The following is a 19,721-nucleotide window of genomic DNA, read 5'->3' on the forward strand; positions in this document are numbered from 1 at the left end:
TCATGATGTAAAATAGAAAAAAAATCGCGATACTTTCGCCATCTATTAGGTCTATTTATATGTTCAATAGGAATGGTTAACAGAAGCAAAGGCAGGGAAATAATGGAAACCCCATAGGGTTTTACTTTATTAGGGCACAGCCCACTTGGTCACGCTTTGACTACAGATAGAACCGACATTCAATAACCCTAAGCCTCGGGTTGTCAAATTTAAATGTCCAATTTCAAATGAGGTTTAATTTTGTGTCTATAATACTTTTGTGTCTTTCGTTATTTTTCATTCCAGCTTTTAAATATTTTTTCAAATGGTACGTACCTTATTATTATTTTATATTACAGTTATTTAATGTTTAAATCATGTTGAAATAAACCTAAAATTTAATAATATTTCTAGGCTTTATAGAGATCAAGGAAAACACAACAGTATAATATGGAATTTGAGAACCAAACTGAATCTACTCTCTTCCGAAGTAACTCCCGCCAATCAAATCACAATTTCTGGCTGGTGGATGGATCATTTTCAATGGAAAGACGATATAGATTGCAGTTTTCAAAAATGGTCCATTTGCTCCAGGGTAAGTATTGATATGTAATTTCTTCCCCATATACGGCAACGTCATAACCCTCTATCTCTTACCTTAGTGATATCCCCCCTCCCCTTTCCTTCCGGGGGCAAATAGTATTCTCTAGTACAAAGTTGCCCCTAACGTAGGGGATACACAGTTCACTCCCCCTCTCAACCGAAATTACTCTATACTGTATCTTTTTCCAGTGTTGGGGTTAGTAATAATTAATTTTAACAGTCATTAAGCGCTTCTTGCGTACCAGAAAAGATGAGGGGTATTTTTCAATACGTTCCTATGCAAAATAACAATGTTAAAGGTCTTGATCTAAGTCTTTCAGCAACCTCTGATATCACAGAGCATGTAGGGATGATTTTATAGAAACATTTATAAATAGACAATGAATTTAAAATTAAGCTAATTAATTATAGAGTAATCGCGCCTTAATGGGAGCCATTGCTTTGGTAAAACTGAATAACAGTTTAACAGAAACCTTTAGAGTCATGTTTGTGCCACCAATTGAATCTAGAGTTGAACGTAAATCCACATACGAAGCCCCTCCCCAAACCTCAATTATAAGTGTGGCAATAATGCTAATTTGTCACGGATATAGTGGAAATGTTATGTTTTCCAATATGGTCTTGTTACCCAAATTATGTAAGATAATCTCAAAATATTTGGCAATTTTTTAATGTCAATATTAACCTCAGATTACCAAAAAACGTTTTAGCTAATTTAACTCCTAAAAACGTTACTAAAAAAGATATAATTGAAACGTGTAGCAAGAGTAAGAATTTGCAAAAAAGAAGTTCCAGATCATTTGTGAAAGAAATACTTCCTTTAAAAATGAGAGAAAAGTGAGATGACATTAATTACTAATTAGCTCGAGGGGTCGGACGTTTGTCAAAATCCCGTACACTTCGTTTGAAATCTGTTTAAAATCTCTTTCGAAAATCTCGAAATCCCGAAATCTCACGTCAAAATCTAGAAATCTTAAAATCTCACATCAAAATCTGAAAATTTTAAAATCTCACGTCAAAATCTAGAAATCCCAAAATCCCTATTTTAAAATCTGAAAATCCCGAAATCTTCACCTAAAATCCCGAAATCTCACATTAAAATCTAGAAATCCCGAAATCTTAACGTAAAATCCCGAAATCTCATCCTAAAATATCAAAATCAGAAAATCTCCTCGAAATCCGAAAATCTCCTCAAAATCTGAAAATCTCCTCAAAATCTGAAAATCTCCTTCAAAATCTGAAAATCTTGTTCCAAAGCCCGAAATCTCCTTCAAAATCTGAAAATCCTGAACAAAATCCCAAAATCTTCTTCGAAATCTGAAAATCGCGTTCAAAATCTGAAAATCTCCTTTAAAATCCCGAAATCTTAAAATCTTGGACTAGATCTCCAGATTTCTAAAATCTGGGGCAAAATCTCAAAATCTTTGTCAAAATCTTGAAATCTCAAAATCCCGTACACTAAAATGCCGAACGTCCGACCCCTCGAATTAGCTTCTTTCCAAAACCTTAATTCAACTATAGAGATGTTTTATTTTAGTACTCAAGGCTCTGCTAATGATATAACATTGACAATACATTTATCAATGGATCGTTTATCAATGTTGGAAAGAACATTGAGTGTTTGGAAAGGTCCAGTTTCCTTTGTCATTTTTGTTGCTAGGAAATCAGATGAAGAGGATGAAGATACAGAATGGCAAAGGTTGTTCGTTTGTTTGTTTGTTTGCCTTGAACAAGAAAATATTAAATAAACAAACAATATTAATTTTTATCAGAATATATATTCAGAAGAAAATTAAATCACAGAGCTTTTATCCCAGAAGCCATTCAATAATTGTTTATAGTCATCCAGGAGAACACGATTATCCAATTAATTATTTGAGAAACTTGGCTTTGAGGTTATAACCATAATTTCGGGTTAAAATTTGCAAACAAACTTTGCAAAATGCCAAATTTATTTTTTTTTTAGAAATTGTGCAACAAAATTTTGCTTCATTCTCGATGCCGACTTCCAACCTTCACCAGATTTTCAATTAAAGTTTAATTCTTTATTGAAAAGTTTTAAAAATGTTTCCAAAATTGCTTTTGTTGTTCCTGCTTTCCAGTATACAGAGTTACCCCTGGTAATTCTTAATTACCAATTAATTATTTGCTAATTTGGATAAAGTAATTTAATTTTTATAAATCTTAGAAAAGAGATAATATTCCTCAAACCAAGGAAGAATTGATGCAATTACTTCACAGAAAAGATCCATTCATTCAACCATTCGATATCCTTTTAATTTGTCCCTAAAGAAACTTAGTAACCCACCCCCTAAATTAAAAGTAATTAATGAGTCTCCTTAATTAATCAAACGGCAGCTTGATTCACCAGAATCTCATAGACTAACCGATTATTATAAATGGTACAGGGCTGACAAACCTTACGCAGTTCATACATACTCTGATAAATATGAGCCTTACTTAATTGTGCAGTTTAGTAACTTAAAATTAATTAAATTAATTAATTTAATCAATTAATGAATAAATTAATTAATTAATTAATTAATAATAAAAATATTTTTAGAAGGACTTCATTCCTGCCTAAATTTGATGAGAGGTTTTCTGGTTATGGAATGAACAAAATAACTTTTATCACTGAGCTTTATGCATCAAGGTGATTATCATAACTTTTAAATTTTAGTAGGCCTATACAGGGCTCCCACCAGGTCCCTAAAAGTCCCTAAAGTCCTTATTTTCCTACAAGGTCCTTAATCTACCCTAAAATTGGTATTCGGTCCTTAAATCACCCTATTTTTATAAACCTCAGAAAAAGTATAAGGGTGACCTGAAAATGTCTTGTCTGAGATTTTAGCAGAGCCCCAAATTCGCGGAGCTCGCTTCGCTCACTCCGGTTATTTATGATTTACTAAATGTTAAATTTAAACGAATTAATTGGCTAATTTTCATAACAATAACAAATCGTGCAAAAATTATTCGACTGAATTTAGACGGGTTATGTTCGCCATGTACGTTATTGCAAATGGTCAGAGAAATTTGTTCAAGTTAGTCAGGGAAAACCTGGAAAAGTCAGGGAATTTCATTCCAAAAATTTTGTACGAACCCTGTAAAGGCCCAAATTCTAGTTCAGTGGATTTATTCAAAAACAGTAAACATGATACGAAAATAATTACTTCTAATCAAAAAAAACCTTCCTTATACATTAGAGCCAGTATCAAGTCTTACCTACCGCTCCCTTAGAATAAGAATATAAACAAAAGAAAGTCAGAAATAATATCCTATTTTGTCGAAAAAATTGAAAAGAGTAATAGGTTCCTAACTGTTTGTGATATTTTCACAGAATAGATATCATTTTGTTTTACCAGTGGTCCCTTTTTGGTTCCTACTTTTAGAATTTAGGTCCCTATTTTACCCTATTTTTATCGTGAAAAGTCCCTTTTCCCATATTTATTTTTGAGATTTTGGTGGGAGCCCTGCCTATATTAATTAATTAATTTTAGTTTATTTGTTAATTAAATAATTACGTTTTAATATTATAGATATAATTTTACTGTAATGCCTGATCTGTGGATAATTCATCTACCGCATAAAGATACATCATATAAGCTTGATTTTGGTCAGGTAAAATAACACTGAAGATTTAAATTTATTATTTTTAATTGAAGAGTTAATTTTGTTTAATATTTCAACAGAATCCTTATCAAAGACTGCAAAATCGGTTTGATAGATTTGAATTTGTAGCTGATATTATAAAGCGATATAAACTTCCTCCTTGCATTTAATGTTAATTAAAATAATTATTTTCTCTATTTCAATAAAAAATTTTAACCTAATTGACTTTTTAGTTCATTTTGCATTTATTGATTTATTCTTTAATAAACAAAGGATTAATTATTTACAAAACAAGGTCATTGTTGTTTTAGACAAAACAAACAAAAAAACTTGAAAAAAGAAATTTAAAAATTAAAAAAAAATTATAGACGTTTCATTTTTATTTATTTTTTATAAGCTATGAAAGAAATATTTTTAAACTTAATGGCGATTAACTGGGATATAATTATTATAAGTGAATTTGATGTTTCATCATGATGCTGGGATTTTAGGAAGGCCAAATTCATCAACCAGGACCCCTTCTTGATTGCTAGCCACACTCTCAGCTCCCGGTTCTCTTGTGGGAGCGTTTGGAGCTTTGGCAGCTTCATCCAAATAAGATGTGTCCTCATCCAAGGCAATTTCATCACCCAGGGCGTCCAATTCAGCTTCCAATTCATCATCATCAACTTCGGGCATTCCGTAACTCCTTCCCAATGCTTCTTGAACTTCATTGGCTTGATCCAACATGTCCTCCAAATCATCTTGAAGATTTTCAATGTCATCAATATTGACTTTCTTATATTCTTTTCTCATTTCTTTGACACCCATTTTCATGGCGTCAACCTGGAGTGGAATTTAAAGCCATTTTAACGTGATTTTACTTTTTAGGAAGGAAGCCACTTCACTTCTTAATATTTACTAACAGTTGTTTTGGTATCTTTAAGTTGTTGAGTGGCAAAGTTGGCTTGCTCCATGTTAAAAGATTGTTGCATCAAATTGTCCCTTTGTGATTCGTACATTTTCTTCTGTTTTAGAACGCGCATTGCTTTTTGTTTGACCATATTCTATAATTACTTGTAGTGTTAGTAATGGCTTCCATTTTTAATTAAGAAATTTCTTTCATAAACAATACTTTAGCTGGGCCTTCTCTCATTTTTTTCATCTGGTCTTTGTATTTAACAAGTTCCTGATCAAGCTTGCTGATTTTTTTGTCAATTGAATCCGATCTACTGTCAACCTTTTCAATTTACACGAAATATTTCGCTAATTAAACTTCATTAATTAAACTGGCATCTAAGCCTTAGTTTATATGGGCTAAAAAAAGGTATTAAATTCAAAATAATACTTACATTTGCTATGCAGTCTGTTAAATTAGGAGGGGGAGCTTTAGGCTGAGCTCTTCCGAACAGTCGATTCATATTTATTTTTAATTTAATTAATTAATTAGCTGAAAGACTATACTATTTGCAATTAATACCTTCCTCGCCTCTCGAAAGTTGAGAAACTTGTGACAGACGATGTTGACGTCATGTATTACGCATTTTGTCATAGTACACTCAATTTGGCGCAAAATTGTACCGCCTCTTATCCTCACTAAAATTTCAAGAGATTTGAACTTGTGAAATCGAAAAAACACCTCTAATCTCTTGAAGGCTAAATCTTTAAATTATGACAAGCCACTCTTCTGGCTTCGCGAACAGCTGTCATAAATAAATAAATAAATGAAAGACAAACTTTTAAAACCTTATTTTATTTAGAGCCACATCTCATTAAAATTGCGCGTGATCGAGTGTGCTGTGGTACAGGATATTTTTGTGTCGTTGTGTAAAAACAGTAGATGTGATCTAATTATATTTTCCGTGTTATTATTAATTAGGGTACAGTTTACTAAATGTTTGTAAACTTTGAAAAATATATGGATTATATATGAGAGATAAAAGAAAATATTAAATCAAATCTGTAAGTGATTAAATTCATTATAGTTGATCTTTCTTTATTTGTCAGATTTTATTTAGCTAAGCCTTGGCTTTTGTAACAAAAGATTCCTGATTTTGGCAGTTTGGCAGTTGCAGTTGCAGTTTTACTTTTATAGCCGCGACTTTGTGTTTATTTTGAAGACAAAATGACAAATTCTGGAAAGCCCCAGCATTATCTTTTACGTGGAATGTCAGGAAGCGACGCTTATTCCAGAACTTCTAGCGCATCTGCATTAAGAAATTGCATGGGGGTTCCCGACGATCCTTTTGAAAAGAAATTGATTTCAGCAACCAGCAAGTCTGAAATGGTCAATGAAATTATAATTCTGAAAGAATCCAACAACAAGCTATTGAAGGCGCTGGTACAAAAAGAACGAGAATGCAGAGAATTTCAAGATCACCTAATAGTCTCTTCCAAAACAAATGCCGACCTAATGGACGAGTTATCGGATTTGACTCTTGAAAATCAAAGACTGAAATTGAAAGGAATCACGTTTCTAGAAGAAAACCGGGCTTTATACGGCCAAATATGTCAATTAAAGAAAATGTATTCTAAAGCCCTTAATCAGTCTTATCATCCGGGTGAAAATAGCCGTAAATTAAACCACCACCAAAATGTAAAACAAAATGCCAAAGATTCCTGCAAGTTTGAAAGTGACGAACCCACTGAAAGTTGGGAAGAGATATCTCAGAAACTCCTGACTCAGATGCAAGAAGAAATGATGGAACTGGAAAACTTAAACACCAAATATTTTGATTCTAATAAGGTGATGGCTTCTCAAGAGTACTTTAAAGCTCCCTTATCTTCAAATGCGGAGGGTGAAACATCGGATAATTCCAACAACCCAAACTTAGTGCCTTCCAGTGTGGCTTTCAGTGATGAATGCGAGCTTTTGTGCGCAAAGTCACTAATCCATCACTTGAAAAGTCAAGTAGAGCATTTGAAAAATCATATGCTCAGTCAAAAAATGGTTTTAAAAGCAACCATGGAGCAACTTCAAAAATTTACAAAGGCATTTGGTAACCTAACCACCTCACCAATGCAAGGTTCATACAAACCTGGAAAACCGGGAAAACCTGGAAAAATCAGGGAAATAAATAGTTGACAAAAAACTCAGGGAAATAAATAGTTGACAAAAAACTCAGGGAAATTTGCTTCAAACAGGGGCCGAGTAATTAAGCTAAATGTTCGTGAACATACCCTCCATAGGATTAACATTACACTATACTTTGGAGGCATATAACTCTGGTTCTACTATAGATAGGGGAATGTCCTTTGAGTATGTTATAGTCCAATTTGTCCCCCATCCAACCATTTTAAAAACGTAGGGCTACGACAAACAGGGGCCGAGTAATTAAGCAAAATGTCCGTAAACATACCCTCCATAGGATTAACATTAGACTATACTTTGGAGGCATATAACTCTGGTTCGACTATAGATAGGGGAATGTCCTTTGAGTATGTTATAGTCCAATTTGTCCCCCATCCAACCATTCTAAAAACGTAGGGCTACGACAAACAGGGGCCGAGTAATTAAGCAAAATGTGCGTGAACATATCCTCCATAGGAATAGCATTAGACTATATTTTGCAGGCTCATAACTCTTGTTCTACTATAGATAGGGGAATGTCCTTTGAGTATGTTATAGTCCAATTTGTCCCCCATCTAACCATTCTAAAAACGTAGGGCTACGACAAACAGGGGCTGAGTAATTAAGCAAAATGTTCAAAAACAACCCCCCTCCATAGGAATAGCATTACACTTAACTTTGGAGGCTCGTAACTCTGGAAAATTCAGGGAAGTATATGGGGAAAAACCTGGAAATCTCAGGGAAATTTGTTTTCCAAAAGTTGTAAGAACCCTGTAATGGTTCCTTAAAAGAAAAAGTCAAAAAACTAAACAAATATTTTTTTAGATATGGCCAGAGAAAGTCCAGCTCTTTCAACCGCTTCCAAAAGACTCAGTCAACCCTCTGATGAATTATTCCGCGCATATTTTACCAAACAATTACATAATGGGGTAAATTCCAACTCCAACATAGGTGGGAATCCAAATGAACAGGGAGCTGTTGCAGAAATCCCTCCTCTATTTGAACCGAGTGCCCCCACCAAAATTATCGATATTCCTAAGAAAGTTAGAGTAAAGGAACAAATTTTATCGGAGCCTGAAACCAAAGATACAACTCTAAAGGCGCATGAAGAAGCTACTCAAGAAGGAGATGATGATGATGATCAGAAAATATGCCCCATTTGTGAGAGAAAATTTCCCGCCCGAGTTACTCAAACTGAATTTGAAGATCATGTCTTTGAACATTTAGATTCTAAAAATATATTAGAACACTAAATTTTACTATTCTTTTTTCTCCCCCCCCTCTTGTAGTTATCAGAGATCTTTTTAATAATCAGTATTATATTTGTTAATTTTTATCTCATGGTAATTAAACTGATAATTAATAAAATTAAATTACAAACCTTTAAATTTTTAATCCAGGAATTCCAGTGCCTACAAAAATAAAAATAAAATACTTCCAAAATATTATATTAATATCCCCTCTCTCTGTTTCATTGGTCAGTTTTATACAGGAATGGGTGGGTATATATATATATATATGTAAAGAATAATATAGATAATGTAATGGTGTAAAAAAAAAAAAACTTAAAGAATAAAGATATGTTTTAATTAAATTTTTAATCCAAATTTATTAAAGCTAAAATAAAATTTAAAAAGAAAAAAAAAGGGTTTCTAACTATATCAATTTGTTTGCTGTTTTTTTTTCTTCTAAAAACATAAGATTTTGTTTGTTTTTTTGAAATAGTTCTGCATCTGGATGGACTTCCTGTTGTTATTATTATTATTAAAATTGTTTTTTTTTTTGAAGGCCTACTAAGGCTGCAAATCTTAATTTTAATTTTCATACATTTAATTAATATTAAACAGAAGATTTATATTAATAACAAATAATAATTTTGGTTAATAATGATCATAATAACAAGAATATTACCGGTTCGTTTTAATTTCAAAGTTTCAAACTATAAGTGAAATTAGAAATAATAATATTATGATTATTTATTAATTATTCACTTGATGTTAATTAATTAATTTCATTTTAAAAATCTGGAATCTCCACATTAGAATATAATATATTAATTATTACTTGAGTGGGGATACTGTTTGTTTGTTTCGTTTGTTTTTATGAAAAAAGCTATACATTTAGAGATGCTGATTCGGATTTATGATAATCATAATATTTTAGGGTAAAAACTTGAATTTAAATATTGTTTTTTTTTTTTTTTTTTTTTTTTTTACCATAATAATAGTATGCAATAGGTTTTCTTCCAAATTTTATGATATATATGGTACAGTATAATATGTACATGATATTATAGTAAAGATATTATTTTTTTTCGTTTTTGTTTACTTTTCTTTGTTTGTTTGTTTGTTTGTATTCATTTAAATTTATACTGTACAAAAAGAAAATTATTATTATTATCATCCTTGCAATATTTTAACAGCAATAATAAGCCCTTTTCTTTCTTTTTTTTAAAATCCAACACTTTTGGTTTCATATTTTCTTTTTCTTTTTTTTTTTTTGGCAAATTAAAATTGTTGCAAAAAAAAAAAAATTAATTCACAAAAAAGTTTTATGCCAAAATTTGGTTTTGGCAGTCTTTTTAACAATTTAAATTTACTATTTAGTTTCTATAAATCTCGCCCATCCCCTTTGACATTTTTGCAGTTGCAACTAAACAAATAAGGGTAAGTGTGTATTGGTTGGTAAAGGTGTCATGAAATCATGCAGTTTGCTTTTTCCTGAACATTGCCGTAACCTTTTTCAATCTCCATTAAAATTGTTGTGAAAATGTCAGTGACACTCTGAAACAGATTTTTTTTTTGGAATAAGTAAGTCATTCTCTAAGAATTGGCCTTATTCCTGATCAACGCCACCGAGGCGTAGCGGCGACTTTTGGAACTATAATAATACGGTAGCCAATTACAGGTGGCGCTGGAGCCGATGGAGATCTGTTATTTTCTCTATTTTGAATCATGTGAATAGCCAAGGCTTAACAAGCGATATGGTTTCAAAAGTATTAAAAGTTGATTTTACCTTTCTTATTCTGTCTAATATTATGAAATAAGACTTTCGGAGTAAGTTTTCATTCGATTGTGGTCTATTTGGAGATTATTCGGTTAGTAATAATTAGTTAAAACATGTTTTTTGAAGTTGAAGCGGTAATAATCAAAACAGAGAAATAACAGATCTCCATCAGAGTACATCGACTCCAGCGCCACCTCTGATTGGCTACCGTATTATTATAGTTCCAAAAGTCGCCGCTACGCCTCGGTGGCGTTGATCAGGAATAAGGCCAATTGGTAACTTATTTTCCAAAATTAATTTGGTAGAAATGTCTATACTTGGTTTTGTTTGGCAGATGCTTCTAAAAAGGCAGCTTTCATTTCATCAGCGGCTCTTTTACCTTCTTCAGTTGGTACCACTCTTTTGTATTAAGAGTTTTTAGTCTTGTATTTAAGTTTGATTTTTAAAAGATAAAACCAAATTTAAAGGCCCATAATTTGAAGTAAACATTTGAATAATAATTAATTAATTAATTCCTTTCCAAATATTATAATTTTAATAAAATTAGATGATTTTATCGACTTCTCTAAATCCTGTTAATGTTTCACTTCTAGCAATAGGCTTTTAAATTTTGATTAAAAACAAATTTAGGTAATATTTTTGTACCTTTCCATGTGCAAGTCAACTTTATTACCAACTAATACAATTGGAACACTGTTAAAATTAATCCTGAAGTTATTAAAAGCTCTTTTTTTCCTCCCCCCCCCCCCGCTTTTAAATTAAAAAGCCTTACTCGACTTTTCCCGTCATATCAAGAAGTTTCTCATAAATGAGTTTAATCACTTCAAAACTAATTTAATTTTAAAAAAATCTTATAAACATCACATCAAAACTACCAAGATACGAAGATAAAATAAATTAATTAGGCCTAACCTTTTGCTGGAAGATATGGAATATACAAGCACATATCCATGAATATCCATAGAGTATGAATGAGGAAAGATTGAATATTCATCCTAAAATTATATGTGGTGGTTTTTTGAGACCCTGTGATGATTGTTTCGCTTAATTTCACTTTACCTGCCCAGCTGTATCTACTAATTTGACAAAGTATTCCTGCCCTCTAATTTTGATAGACTTTGTGAAAGCTAGAATATTTTTTAGGGTTAAAATGTTTTAAATTGGATAAACTGAAAGGATTTGTGGGTAATATTTTATAGGAGTCTTACTATTTTCAATTGTTGGTTCATAAGAATCAACAAATCGACCTTCTGTAAACTGTATGGTTAATGAAGATTTCCCTAAAAGAAATTTTCCTTATTTAAAAAGAGGTGTTAGCAACCACTAAGTTAAAAGTTTGTAATGGTAAACTATGAATTTCAAGTGCTACAATAAGTTTTATGTGTTTCAAAGAGAACATTAACATTTATTGATTGTATTAAGGTCAAGGAACTGGGATTCTGGGAATGGAACATGAGGGATACTGTTAACTTGTTTCCCCCGCTTAGTTAGGGTAACAAGGCGTAGTTTTTGATATCACAAATATGGTTTTGAAATAGCTATAACCCATATCTCTGGCTTGTTTTGATGAAAAAACAAATATTGGCTTACCAACAGAACGAAATCCCATCACCGCGATTTTGCGTTGTTTTGGAGGCATGGCTTCTATCTAAGCCTAACTTAAGCCTTGGCTTTAAACAAAAAAATATACCTTCTTACTCACTAACATTAATATCAAAAATATTAAATAATTAGCAAAAAATCCACAATTATTAATCTCTTTTTACTCGAGTTAATGAGAAAATTACGCGATCTTATAGATTTTTCTTCTTAATCAATTGTTGAATATCCGTAACGTCGTACTCGTACAAGAGCCTTTTGTGTGTACAAAGGGCAACAGGGCTGCCAAATTCTTTAGTTTCAGTTTGGTATAGCGTGTTTTGAGAATGGAAATTTTTATATAAATAACACTCCTTAGTTATAATGTTAACAGGATTTTATTAAATTTTGAGCATACATAAAACATTTTTTAGCAAATCATAATTTTTATTATCATATGGTCCGTATATTTATAAACTTAAAAATTACAGATTTCAACATGGACATATTCTTGACTTGAATTTGTCGGGTGGCTATCATTACTTCCAAAACCCGTTTGTTCCAAAGCTCATTGCTTCCAAAGCCCGTTGCTTCCAAAGATCGTTGCTTCCTAAGGTCGTTTCTTCCAAAATATAGTAAGAAACATAGGATTTGTAGTAGGAAAATAGTTTAAGCTCCACCCAAATCTCCCGGTGCGTGGACAAATCTCCCGGTGCGTGGACATCTCCCGGTGCGTGGACAAATCTCCCGTTGCATGGACAAATCTCCCGGTGCGTGGACATCTCCCGTTGCGTGGACAAATCTCCCGGTGCGTGGACAAATCTCCCGGTGCGTGGACAAATCTCCCGGTGCGTGGACAAATCTCCCGGTGCGTGGACAAATATCCCGGTGCGTGGACAAATATCCCGTTGCGTGGACAAATCTCCCGTTGCGTGGACAAATCTCCCGTTGCGTGGACAAATCTCCCGTTGCGTGGACAAATCTCCCGGTGCGTGGACATATCTCCCGGTGCGTGGACATCTCCCGGTGCGTGGACAAATCTCCCGTTGCGTGGACAAATCTCCCGTTGCGTGGACAAATCTCCCGGTGCGTGGACATCTCCCGGTGCGTGGACATCTCCCGGTGCGTGGACAAATCTCCCGGTGCGTGGACAAATCTCCCGGTGCGTGGACATATCTCCCGGTGCGTGGACATCTCCCGTTGCGTGGACAAATCTCCCGTTGCGTGGACAAATCTCCCGTTGCGTGGACAAATCTCCCGGTGCGTGGACATATCTCCCGGTGCGTGGACATCTCCCGGTGCGTGGACAAATCTCCCGTTGCGTGGACAAATCTCCCGTTGCGTGGACAAATCTCCCGGTGCGTGGACAAATCTCCCGGTGCGTGGACATCTCCCGGTGCGTGGACAAATCTCCCGGTGCGTGGACAAATCTCCCGGTGCGTGGACAAATCTCCCGGTGCGTGGACAAATCTCCCGGTGCGTGGACATCTCCCGGTGCGTGGACAAATCTCCCGTTGCGTGGACAAATCTCCCGTTGCGTGGACAAATCTCCCGTTGCGTGGACAAATCTCCAGTTGCGTGGACAAATCTCCCGGTGCGTGGACAAATCTCCCGTTGCGTGGACAAATCTCCCGTTGCGTGGACAAATCTCCCGGTGCGTGGACAAATATCCCGGTGCGTGGACAAATATCCCGGTGCGTGGACAAATATCCCGGTGCGTGGACAAATCTCCCGGTGCGTGGACAAATCTCCCGTTGCGTGGACAAATCTCCCGTTGCGTGGACAAATCTCCCGTTGCGTGGACAAATCTCCCGTTGCGTGGACAAATCTCCCGGTGCGTGGACAAATATCCCGGTGCGTGGACAAATCTCCCGGTGCGTGGACAAATCTCCCGTTGCGTGGACAAATCTCCCGGTGCGTGGACAAATCTCCCGGTGCGTGGACAAATCTCCCGGTGCGTGGACATTTCTCTCGGTAGGGCGCGAAATATTAAACGCCGTTATAAATAGCGTTTGTATAAAATTATATTACGTCTGTAACTCGTGTTCGTAATTGTTAGCAATTATTCCTATCGTTATTAAGCACAAAATATGTCATCTCCAGTTTACATTAATGATAAACGGCATAATTTTATAAGATATGTTACGTAAGTATGGCACTTCTCATAAGTAACAGTTGTGCTGGTTAATCCAGGAGGACAGTGTCGTTATATAATTTAGTTTGTCAAATAATTTTCATGTTTACATCACAGATTCTCTCAATGTAACCACGTTAGAAACGGAGGGTTTCGTTGTTTGCTATTTCAACAGTCCACATTGCCGTTTGTTTATTGTTTTAAAATAATTGCTATGAATTGTATAGGTATTTGATTTAATTACTGGTATTCAAGCTAAACTATAGAATAACATCATTCATTAACATATTGTATAGATAATCTTTATGTTACCACAAACCTAGCACAGGATATGATAAAAATTGAACGCAAGTTAATTTCAACGTAATTAAGTGTAATTAACGTGAAATTAAAGCAAATTATACATTTTTTTTGGATGAAAACTCAGATAACTCTTAAATGATGTTCTTGATTAAGATTTTATGTACCCAAGCCGTTGGTAAAGCCCCATGTTTTCTTTTTCACACTTAAGCTAATTTAAATTATCTCCAAAGTACCTTAATAGGCGCGAAATTCAAAACTTAAGCGTAAAATGAGAATGGAAAACTCCACTATATTTGCAATTAAGGTGTAGTATACATTTAAACTCATTTTATAACCTAAATGTACACTGCCAAAACACAGTCCTACGTAATTTTAACTCAATTAAATATAATTAACGTAAAATTAAACCAAAATATACATTTTTTGGATAAAAGCTAAAATAAAATAAACTCTTCAATTATGATTAAAACTATATACCCAAGCCATTGGTAAAGCCCAAAATTTTCTATTTCACACACTTAATAACCTCATCCTCCTATTTAATATCCTCTCCGATCCCACCAACCTTACTTTGAAGCTAATCATTCCTCATTTCACTCTCGAAAACTATTCATTAAACGTCCACGACTAAACGTCGTTAAACAGTCATTTTTTGCCGGGTTGTTCCCTTATGGAATTCCCTTCCCAATGATATTATAAATTCGCCCTCTGTAAAATCATTTAAATTTAAGCTAAACAACCACCTCTCGAATATGTAACTGTTTTTAACCCTGATGTATACTTTAATTTATATTTTTAATATGGCCCATACCTACCAACTACGTCACTGTTTTTCTCGATACTATTATAGTATAATTTAAATATGCCTCAAGGAGCTGTTATGGCCTGTTTCCTATTTCACTTTCAAATTAATGATCATAATAATGGTCGTTAAAATACATCAAAAGCGCATACATAGGGTAATTGCAATTAAAGTTAATATTTTATTGAAACTTGTATTATAATCTAAATCCACACTAGATAAACATGATAAGCCGCTAAATTAGACTTAATCAAGTATAATTAATGTGAAATTACCCCAAAACACGAATGTTTTGGGTAAATTCATGGATACCTTGTAATTAAACTAACAAATTAAAATTAAAATTACACTTATATTTCACCCAGCCTCCATTTTCCTGTTTAATTCTTACGACTAATTAAATTGTCATTTAGAAGCCTTTTTCCCATTTTTAAAAGAGAGCCATTGAAAAGGCGCGATATCTAAAAGTTTTGGGGCAAAATAGTGATTGTTCCGCAAAAGTCAAACAGTCACTCCTCTAAAGTTTGCAGTTAAGGAGAATTTCTTGTTCAAACACGTATAATAAACTGAAATAACACTAGTAAAAGAAGATAAGCCGTTAATTTCAACTAAAATAACCATATTTATCGTGAAATTAATCGAAAACAACAGGTTTATTTTTGGGTAACTATAGATAACCCTTAACTGAAATAACAAAATAAGATTAAAGTACGCGAGTTGTTCTTTCGGCCTAAATGTTTTCCTATTCAGAACTTCCCCACTTTCCTTCGCGATCTTGGGGGCAAACCACATAGAGAAATTTTTATTAAAACATAGGTTTACAGGTTTATTTTCAGCGGTATTATGATTCACTTTAATGGTAGCAACAAGAAGAACACATTTTTTCAAGAAAAAAGATACGAAGCTTTGTATTATGGATAAACTTTGAAACTACCTCTACTAATCATGAATGATAGTGTTCCAACATCCATTTAAAATTTGAATTTAACCTGAAAATATAGACTAATCTAGGAAAATAATTAGGAATTACCAACCTTCGCGAACCATGAACGAGTGTTACAATTAACGTCCGTTGAAGATTTGAATTTAACCTGTAAATATAGACTAATCTAGGAAAATAATTAGGAATTAATTACCAACCTTCGCGATCCATGAACGAGTGTTCCAACGTCCGTTGAAGATTTGAATTTAACCTGTAAATATAGACTAATCAAGGAAAATAATTAGGAATTAATTACCAACCTTCGCGATCCATGAATGAGTGTTCCAACGTCCGTTGAAGATTTGAATTTAACCTGTAAATATAGACTAATCTAGGAAAATAATTAGGAATTAATTACCAACCTTCGCCAACCATGAACGAGTGTTTCAACGTCCGTTGAAGATTTGAATTTAACCTGTAAATATAGACTAATCTAGGAAAATAATTAGGAATTAATTACCAACCTTCGCGATCCATGAACGAGTGTTCCAACGTCCGTTGAAGATTTGAATTTAACCTGTAAATATAGACTAATCAAGGAAAATAATTAGGAATTACCAACCTTCGCCAACCATGAACGAGTGTTTCAACGTCCGTTGAAGATTTGAATTTAACCTGTAAATATAGACTAATCTAGGAAAATAATTAGGAATTACCAACCTTCGCGATCCATGAACGAGTGTTCCAACGTCCGTTGAAGATTTGAATTTAACCTGTAAATATAGACTAATCCAGGAAAATAATTAGGAATTAATTACCAACCTTCGCGATCCATGAACGAGTGTTCCAACGTCCGTTGAAGATTTGAATTTAACCTGTAAATATAGACTAATCTAGGAAAATAATTAGGAATTAATTACCAACCTTCGCGATCCATGAACGAGTGTTCCAACGTCCGTTGAAGATTTGAATTTAACCTGTAAATATAGACTAATCTAGGAAAATAATTAGGAATTAATTACCAACCTTCGCGATCCATGAACGAGTGTTCCAACGTCCGTTGAAGATTTGAATTTAACCTGTAAATATAGACTAATCTAGGAAAATAATTAGGAATTAATTACCAACCTTCGCCAACCATGAACGAGTGTTTCAACGTCCGTTGAAGATTTGAATTTAACCTGTAAATATAGACTAATCTAGGAAAATAATTAGGAATTAATTACCAACCTTCGCGATCCATGAACGAGTGTTCCAACGTCCGTTGAAGATTTGAATTTAACCTGTAAATATAGACTAATCTAGGAAAATAATTAGGAATTAATTACCAACCTTCGCCAACCATGAACGAGTGTTTCAACGTCCGTTGAAGATTTGAATTTAACCTGTAAATATAGACTAATCTAGGAAAATAATTAGGAATTACCAACCTTCGCGATCCATGAACGAGTGTTCCAACGTCCGTTGAAGATTTGAATTTAACCTGTAAATATAGACTAATCTAGGAAAATAATTAGGAATTAATTACCAACCTTCGCCAACCATGAACGAGTGTTTCAACGTCCGTTGAAGATTTGAATTTAACCTGTAAATATAGACTAATCTAGGAAAATAATTAGGAATTAATTACCAACCTTCGCGATCCATGAACGAGTGTTCCAACGTCCGTTGAAGATTTGAATTTAACCTGTAAATATAGACTAATCAAGGAAAATAATTAGGAATTACCAACCTTCGCCAACCATGAACGAGTGTTTCAACGTCCGTTGAAGATTTGAATTTAACCTGTAAATATAGACTAATCTAGGAAAATAATTAGGAATTACCAACCTTCGCGATCCATGAACGAGTGTTCCAACGTCCGTTGAAGATTTGAATTTAACCTGTAAATATAGACTAATCCAGGAAAATAATTAGGAATTAATTACCAACCTTCGCGATCCATGAACGAGTGTTCCAACGTCCGTTGAAGATTTGAATTTAACCTGTAAATATAGACTAATCTAGGAAAATAATTAGGAATTAATTACCAACCTTCGCGATCCATGAACGAGTGTTCCAACGTCCGTTGAAGATTTGAATTTAACCTGTAAATATAGACTAATCTAGGAAAATAATTAGGAATTAATTACCAACCTTCGCGATCCATGAACGAGTGTTCCAACGTCCGTTGAAGATTTGAATTTAACCTGTAAATATAGACTAATCTAGGAAAATAATTAGGAATTAATTACCAACCTTCGCCAACCATGAACGAGTGTTTCAACGTCCGTTGAAGATTTGAATTTAACCTGTAAATATAGACTAATCTAGGAAAATAATTAGGAATTAATTACCAACCTTCGCGATCCATGAACGAGTGTTCCAACGTCCGTTGAAGATTTGAATTTAACCTGTAAATATAGACTAATCTAGGAAAATAATTAGGAATTAATTACCAACCTTCGCCAACCATGAACGAGTGTTTCAACGTCCGTTGAAGATTTGAATTTAACCTGTAAATATAGACTAATCTAGGAAAATAATTAGGAATTACCAACCTTCGCGATCCATGAACGAGTGTTCCAACGTCCGTTGAAGATTTGAATTTAACCTGTAAATATAGACTAATCCAGGAAAATAATTAGGAATTAATTACCAACCTTCGCGATCCATGAACGAGTGTTCCAACGTCCGTTGAAGATTTGAATTTAACCTGTAAATATAGACTAATCTAGGAAAATAATTAGGAATTAATTACCAACCTTCGCGATCCATGAACGAGTGTTCCAACGTCCGTTGAAGATTTGAATTTAACCTGTAAATATAGACTAATCTAGGAAAATAATTAGGAATTAATTACCAACCTTCGCCAACCATGAACGAGTGTTTCAACGTCCGTTGAAGATTTGAATTTAACCTGTAAATATAGACTAATCTAGGAAAATAATTAGGAATTAATTACCAACCTTCGCGATCCATGAACGAGTGTTCCAACGTCCGTTGAAGATTTGAATTTAACCTGTAAATATAGACTAATCTAGGAAAATAATTAGGAATTAATTACCAACCTTCGCCAACCATGAACGAGTGTTTCAACGTCCGTTGAAGATTTGAATTTAACCTGTAAATATAGACTAATCTAGGAAAATAATTAGGAATTACCAACCTTCGCGATCCATGAACGAGTGTTCCAACGTCCGTTGAAGATTTGAATTTAACCTGTAAATATAGACTAATCCAGGAAAATAATTAGGAATTAATTACCAACCTTCGCGATCCATGAACGAGTGTTCCAACGTCCGTTGAAGATTTGAATTTAACCTGTAAATATAGACTAATCTAGGAAAATAATTAGGAATTAATTACCAACCTTCGCGATCCATGAACGAGTGTTCCAACGTCCGTTGAAGATTTGAATTTAACCTGTAAATATAGACTAATCTAGGAAAATAATTAGGAATTAATTACCAACCTTCGCCAACCATGAACGAGTGTTTCAACGTCCGTTGAAGATTTGAATTTAACCTGTAAATATAGACTAATCTAGGAAAATAATTAGGAATTAATTACCAACCTTCGCGATCCATGAACGAGTGTTCCAACGTCCGTTGAAGATTTGAATTTAACCTGTAAATATAGACTAATCTAGGAAAATAATTAGGAATTAATTACCAACCTTCGCCAACCATGAACGAGTGTTTCAACGTCCGTTGAAGATTTGAATTTAACCTGTAAATATAGACTAATCTAGGAA

The 19,721-nt window shown here is 33.9% G+C and overlaps 5 protein-coding genes across 10 annotated transcripts; 3 read left to right on the forward strand and 2 right to left on the reverse strand.

Annotated features, from left to right (window-relative positions):
- The first annotated feature begins 145 nt into the window (after nucleotides 1–145).
- Nucleotides 146–4,412, forward strand: LOC149692144 (beta-1,4-glucuronyltransferase 1-like). The gene is made up of 13 exons (XM_089867826.1): nucleotides 146–307; nucleotides 394–574; nucleotides 803–925; nucleotides 994–1,219; nucleotides 1,293–1,419; nucleotides 2,120–2,281; nucleotides 2,355–2,477; nucleotides 2,549–2,702; nucleotides 2,771–2,849; nucleotides 2,936–3,053; nucleotides 3,146–3,235; nucleotides 4,119–4,200; nucleotides 4,272–4,412. Exons 1-13 carry the CDS (start codon nucleotides 228–230, stop codon nucleotides 4,359–4,361), a joined length of 1,635 nt encoding a protein of 544 aa, XP_089723952.1. The 5' UTR covers nucleotides 146–227; the 3' UTR covers nucleotides 4,362–4,412.
- On the reverse strand, nucleotides 4,413–5,679 carry Vps60 (vacuolar protein sorting 60). The gene is made up of 4 exons (XM_089867823.1): nucleotides 5,523–5,679; nucleotides 5,306–5,410; nucleotides 5,097–5,237; nucleotides 4,413–5,016 (listed from the first exon to the last, which is right to left on the reverse strand). The coding sequence occupies exons 1-4, from the start codon at nucleotides 5,589–5,591 to the stop codon at nucleotides 4,663–4,665; spliced, it is 669 nt and encodes a 222-aa protein (XP_089723949.1). The 5' UTR covers nucleotides 5,592–5,679; the 3' UTR covers nucleotides 4,413–4,662.
- A 283-nt stretch (nucleotides 5,680–5,962) lies between these two features.
- On the forward strand, nucleotides 5,963–8,609 carry LOC149692146 (uncharacterized). Of its 6 annotated transcripts, none has more exons than XM_089867830.1 (3): nucleotides 5,963–6,132; nucleotides 6,178–7,169; nucleotides 8,066–8,609. In XM_089867830.1, exons 2-3 carry the CDS (start codon nucleotides 6,296–6,298, stop codon nucleotides 8,491–8,493), a joined length of 1,302 nt encoding a protein of 433 aa, XP_089723956.1. In that variant the 5' UTR covers nucleotides 5,963–6,132; nucleotides 6,178–6,295; the 3' UTR covers nucleotides 8,494–8,609. The 6 variants fall into 6 exon arrangements, with proteins under 6 accessions (XP_089723956.1, XP_089723955.1, XP_089723957.1 ...); XM_089867829.1 differs by having other exon boundaries at nucleotides 6,189–7,169; XM_089867831.1 differs by having other exon boundaries at nucleotides 6,215–7,169.
- A 401-nt stretch (nucleotides 8,610–9,010) lies between these two features.
- On the reverse strand, nucleotides 9,011–12,150 carry Rheb (Ras homolog enriched in brain). Its single transcript, XM_089867835.1, has 9 exons — nucleotides 12,013–12,150; nucleotides 11,837–11,916; nucleotides 11,455–11,526; nucleotides 11,306–11,373; nucleotides 11,159–11,241; nucleotides 11,019–11,075; nucleotides 10,892–10,939; nucleotides 10,564–10,645; nucleotides 9,011–10,023 (listed from the first exon to the last, which is right to left on the reverse strand). The coding sequence occupies exons 2-9, from the start codon at nucleotides 11,883–11,885 to the stop codon at nucleotides 9,934–9,936; spliced, it is 549 nt and encodes a 182-aa protein (XP_089723961.1). The 5' UTR covers nucleotides 11,886–11,916; nucleotides 12,013–12,150; the 3' UTR covers nucleotides 9,011–9,933.
- LOC149692148 (uncharacterized) lies at nucleotides 12,021–15,423 on the forward strand. Its single transcript, XM_089867530.1, has 4 exons — nucleotides 12,021–12,033; nucleotides 12,098–12,153; nucleotides 12,485–13,970; nucleotides 14,076–15,423. Exons 1-3 carry the CDS (start codon nucleotides 12,021–12,023, stop codon nucleotides 13,874–13,876), a joined length of 1,461 nt encoding a protein of 486 aa, XP_089723656.1. The 3' UTR covers nucleotides 13,877–13,970; nucleotides 14,076–15,423.
- Nucleotides 15,424–19,721: the final 4,298 nt, after the last annotated feature.

The sequence above is a fragment of the Phalangium opilio genome, unplaced genomic scaffold (assembly GCF_054372755.1).
Source record: "Phalangium opilio isolate 3A_F unplaced genomic scaffold, DU_Popi_V2 ptg000024l_1, whole genome shotgun sequence".
Lineage (NCBI taxonomy): Eukaryota > Metazoa > Arthropoda > Arachnida > Opiliones > Phalangiidae > Phalangium > Phalangium opilio.

What these genes read in the sequence shown, in the direction of transcription:
- Rheb (XM_089867835.1), bottom strand. Translation starts at nt 11,885, where the DNA reads ATGCCTCCAAAACAACGCAAAATCGCGGTGATGGGATTTCGTTCTGTT. An exon ending in TAGTAGATACAGCTGGGCAG is followed by an intron (nt 11,242 to 11,305) that starts GTAAAGTGAAAT and finishes ATATAATTTTAG; the next exon opens with GATGAATATTCAATCTTTCC. An exon ending in GATATGACGGGAAAAGTCGA is followed by an intron (nt 10,940 to 11,018) that starts GTAAGGCTTTTT and finishes TAATTTTAACAG; the next exon opens with TGTTCCAATTGTATTAGTTG.
- LOC149692146 (XM_089867830.1), top strand. Translation starts at nt 6,296, where the DNA reads ATGACAAATTCTGGAAAGCCCCAGCATTATCTTTTACGTGGAATGTCA. An exon ending in AAAATTTACAAAGGCATTTG is followed by an intron (nt 7,170 to 8,065) that starts GTAACCTAACCA and finishes ATATTTTTTTAG; the next exon opens with ATATGGCCAGAGAAAGTCCA.
- LOC149692148 (XM_089867530.1), top strand. An exon ending in AATTCTTTAGTTTCAGTTTG is followed by an intron (nt 12,154 to 12,484) that starts GTATAGCGTGTT and finishes GATTTGTAGTAG; the next exon opens with GAAAATAGTTTAAGCTCCAC.
- Vps60 (XM_089867823.1), bottom strand. Translation starts at nt 5,591, where the DNA reads ATGAATCGACTGTTCGGAAGAGCTCAGCCTAAAGCTCCCCCTCCTAAT. An exon ending in TGAGAGAAGGCCCAGCTAAA is followed by an intron (nt 5,238 to 5,305) that starts GTATTGTTTATG and finishes AAGTAATTATAG; the next exon opens with AATATGGTCAAACAAAAAGC. An exon ending in TTAAAGATACCAAAACAACT is followed by an intron (nt 5,017 to 5,096) that starts GTTAGTAAATAT and finishes ATTCCACTCCAG; the next exon opens with GTTGACGCCATGAAAATGGG.
- LOC149692144 (XM_089867826.1), top strand. Translation starts at nt 228, where the DNA reads ATGAGGTTTAATTTTGTGTCTATAATACTTTTGTGTCTTTCGTTATTT. An exon ending in CCTCTGATATCACAGAGCAT is followed by an intron (nt 926 to 993) that starts GTAGGGATGATT and finishes AATTAATTATAG; the next exon opens with AGTAATCGCGCCTTAATGGG. An exon ending in GAGCCTTACTTAATTGTGCA is followed by an intron (nt 3,054 to 3,145) that starts GTTTAGTAACTT and finishes AAATATTTTTAG; the next exon opens with AAGGACTTCATTCCTGCCTA.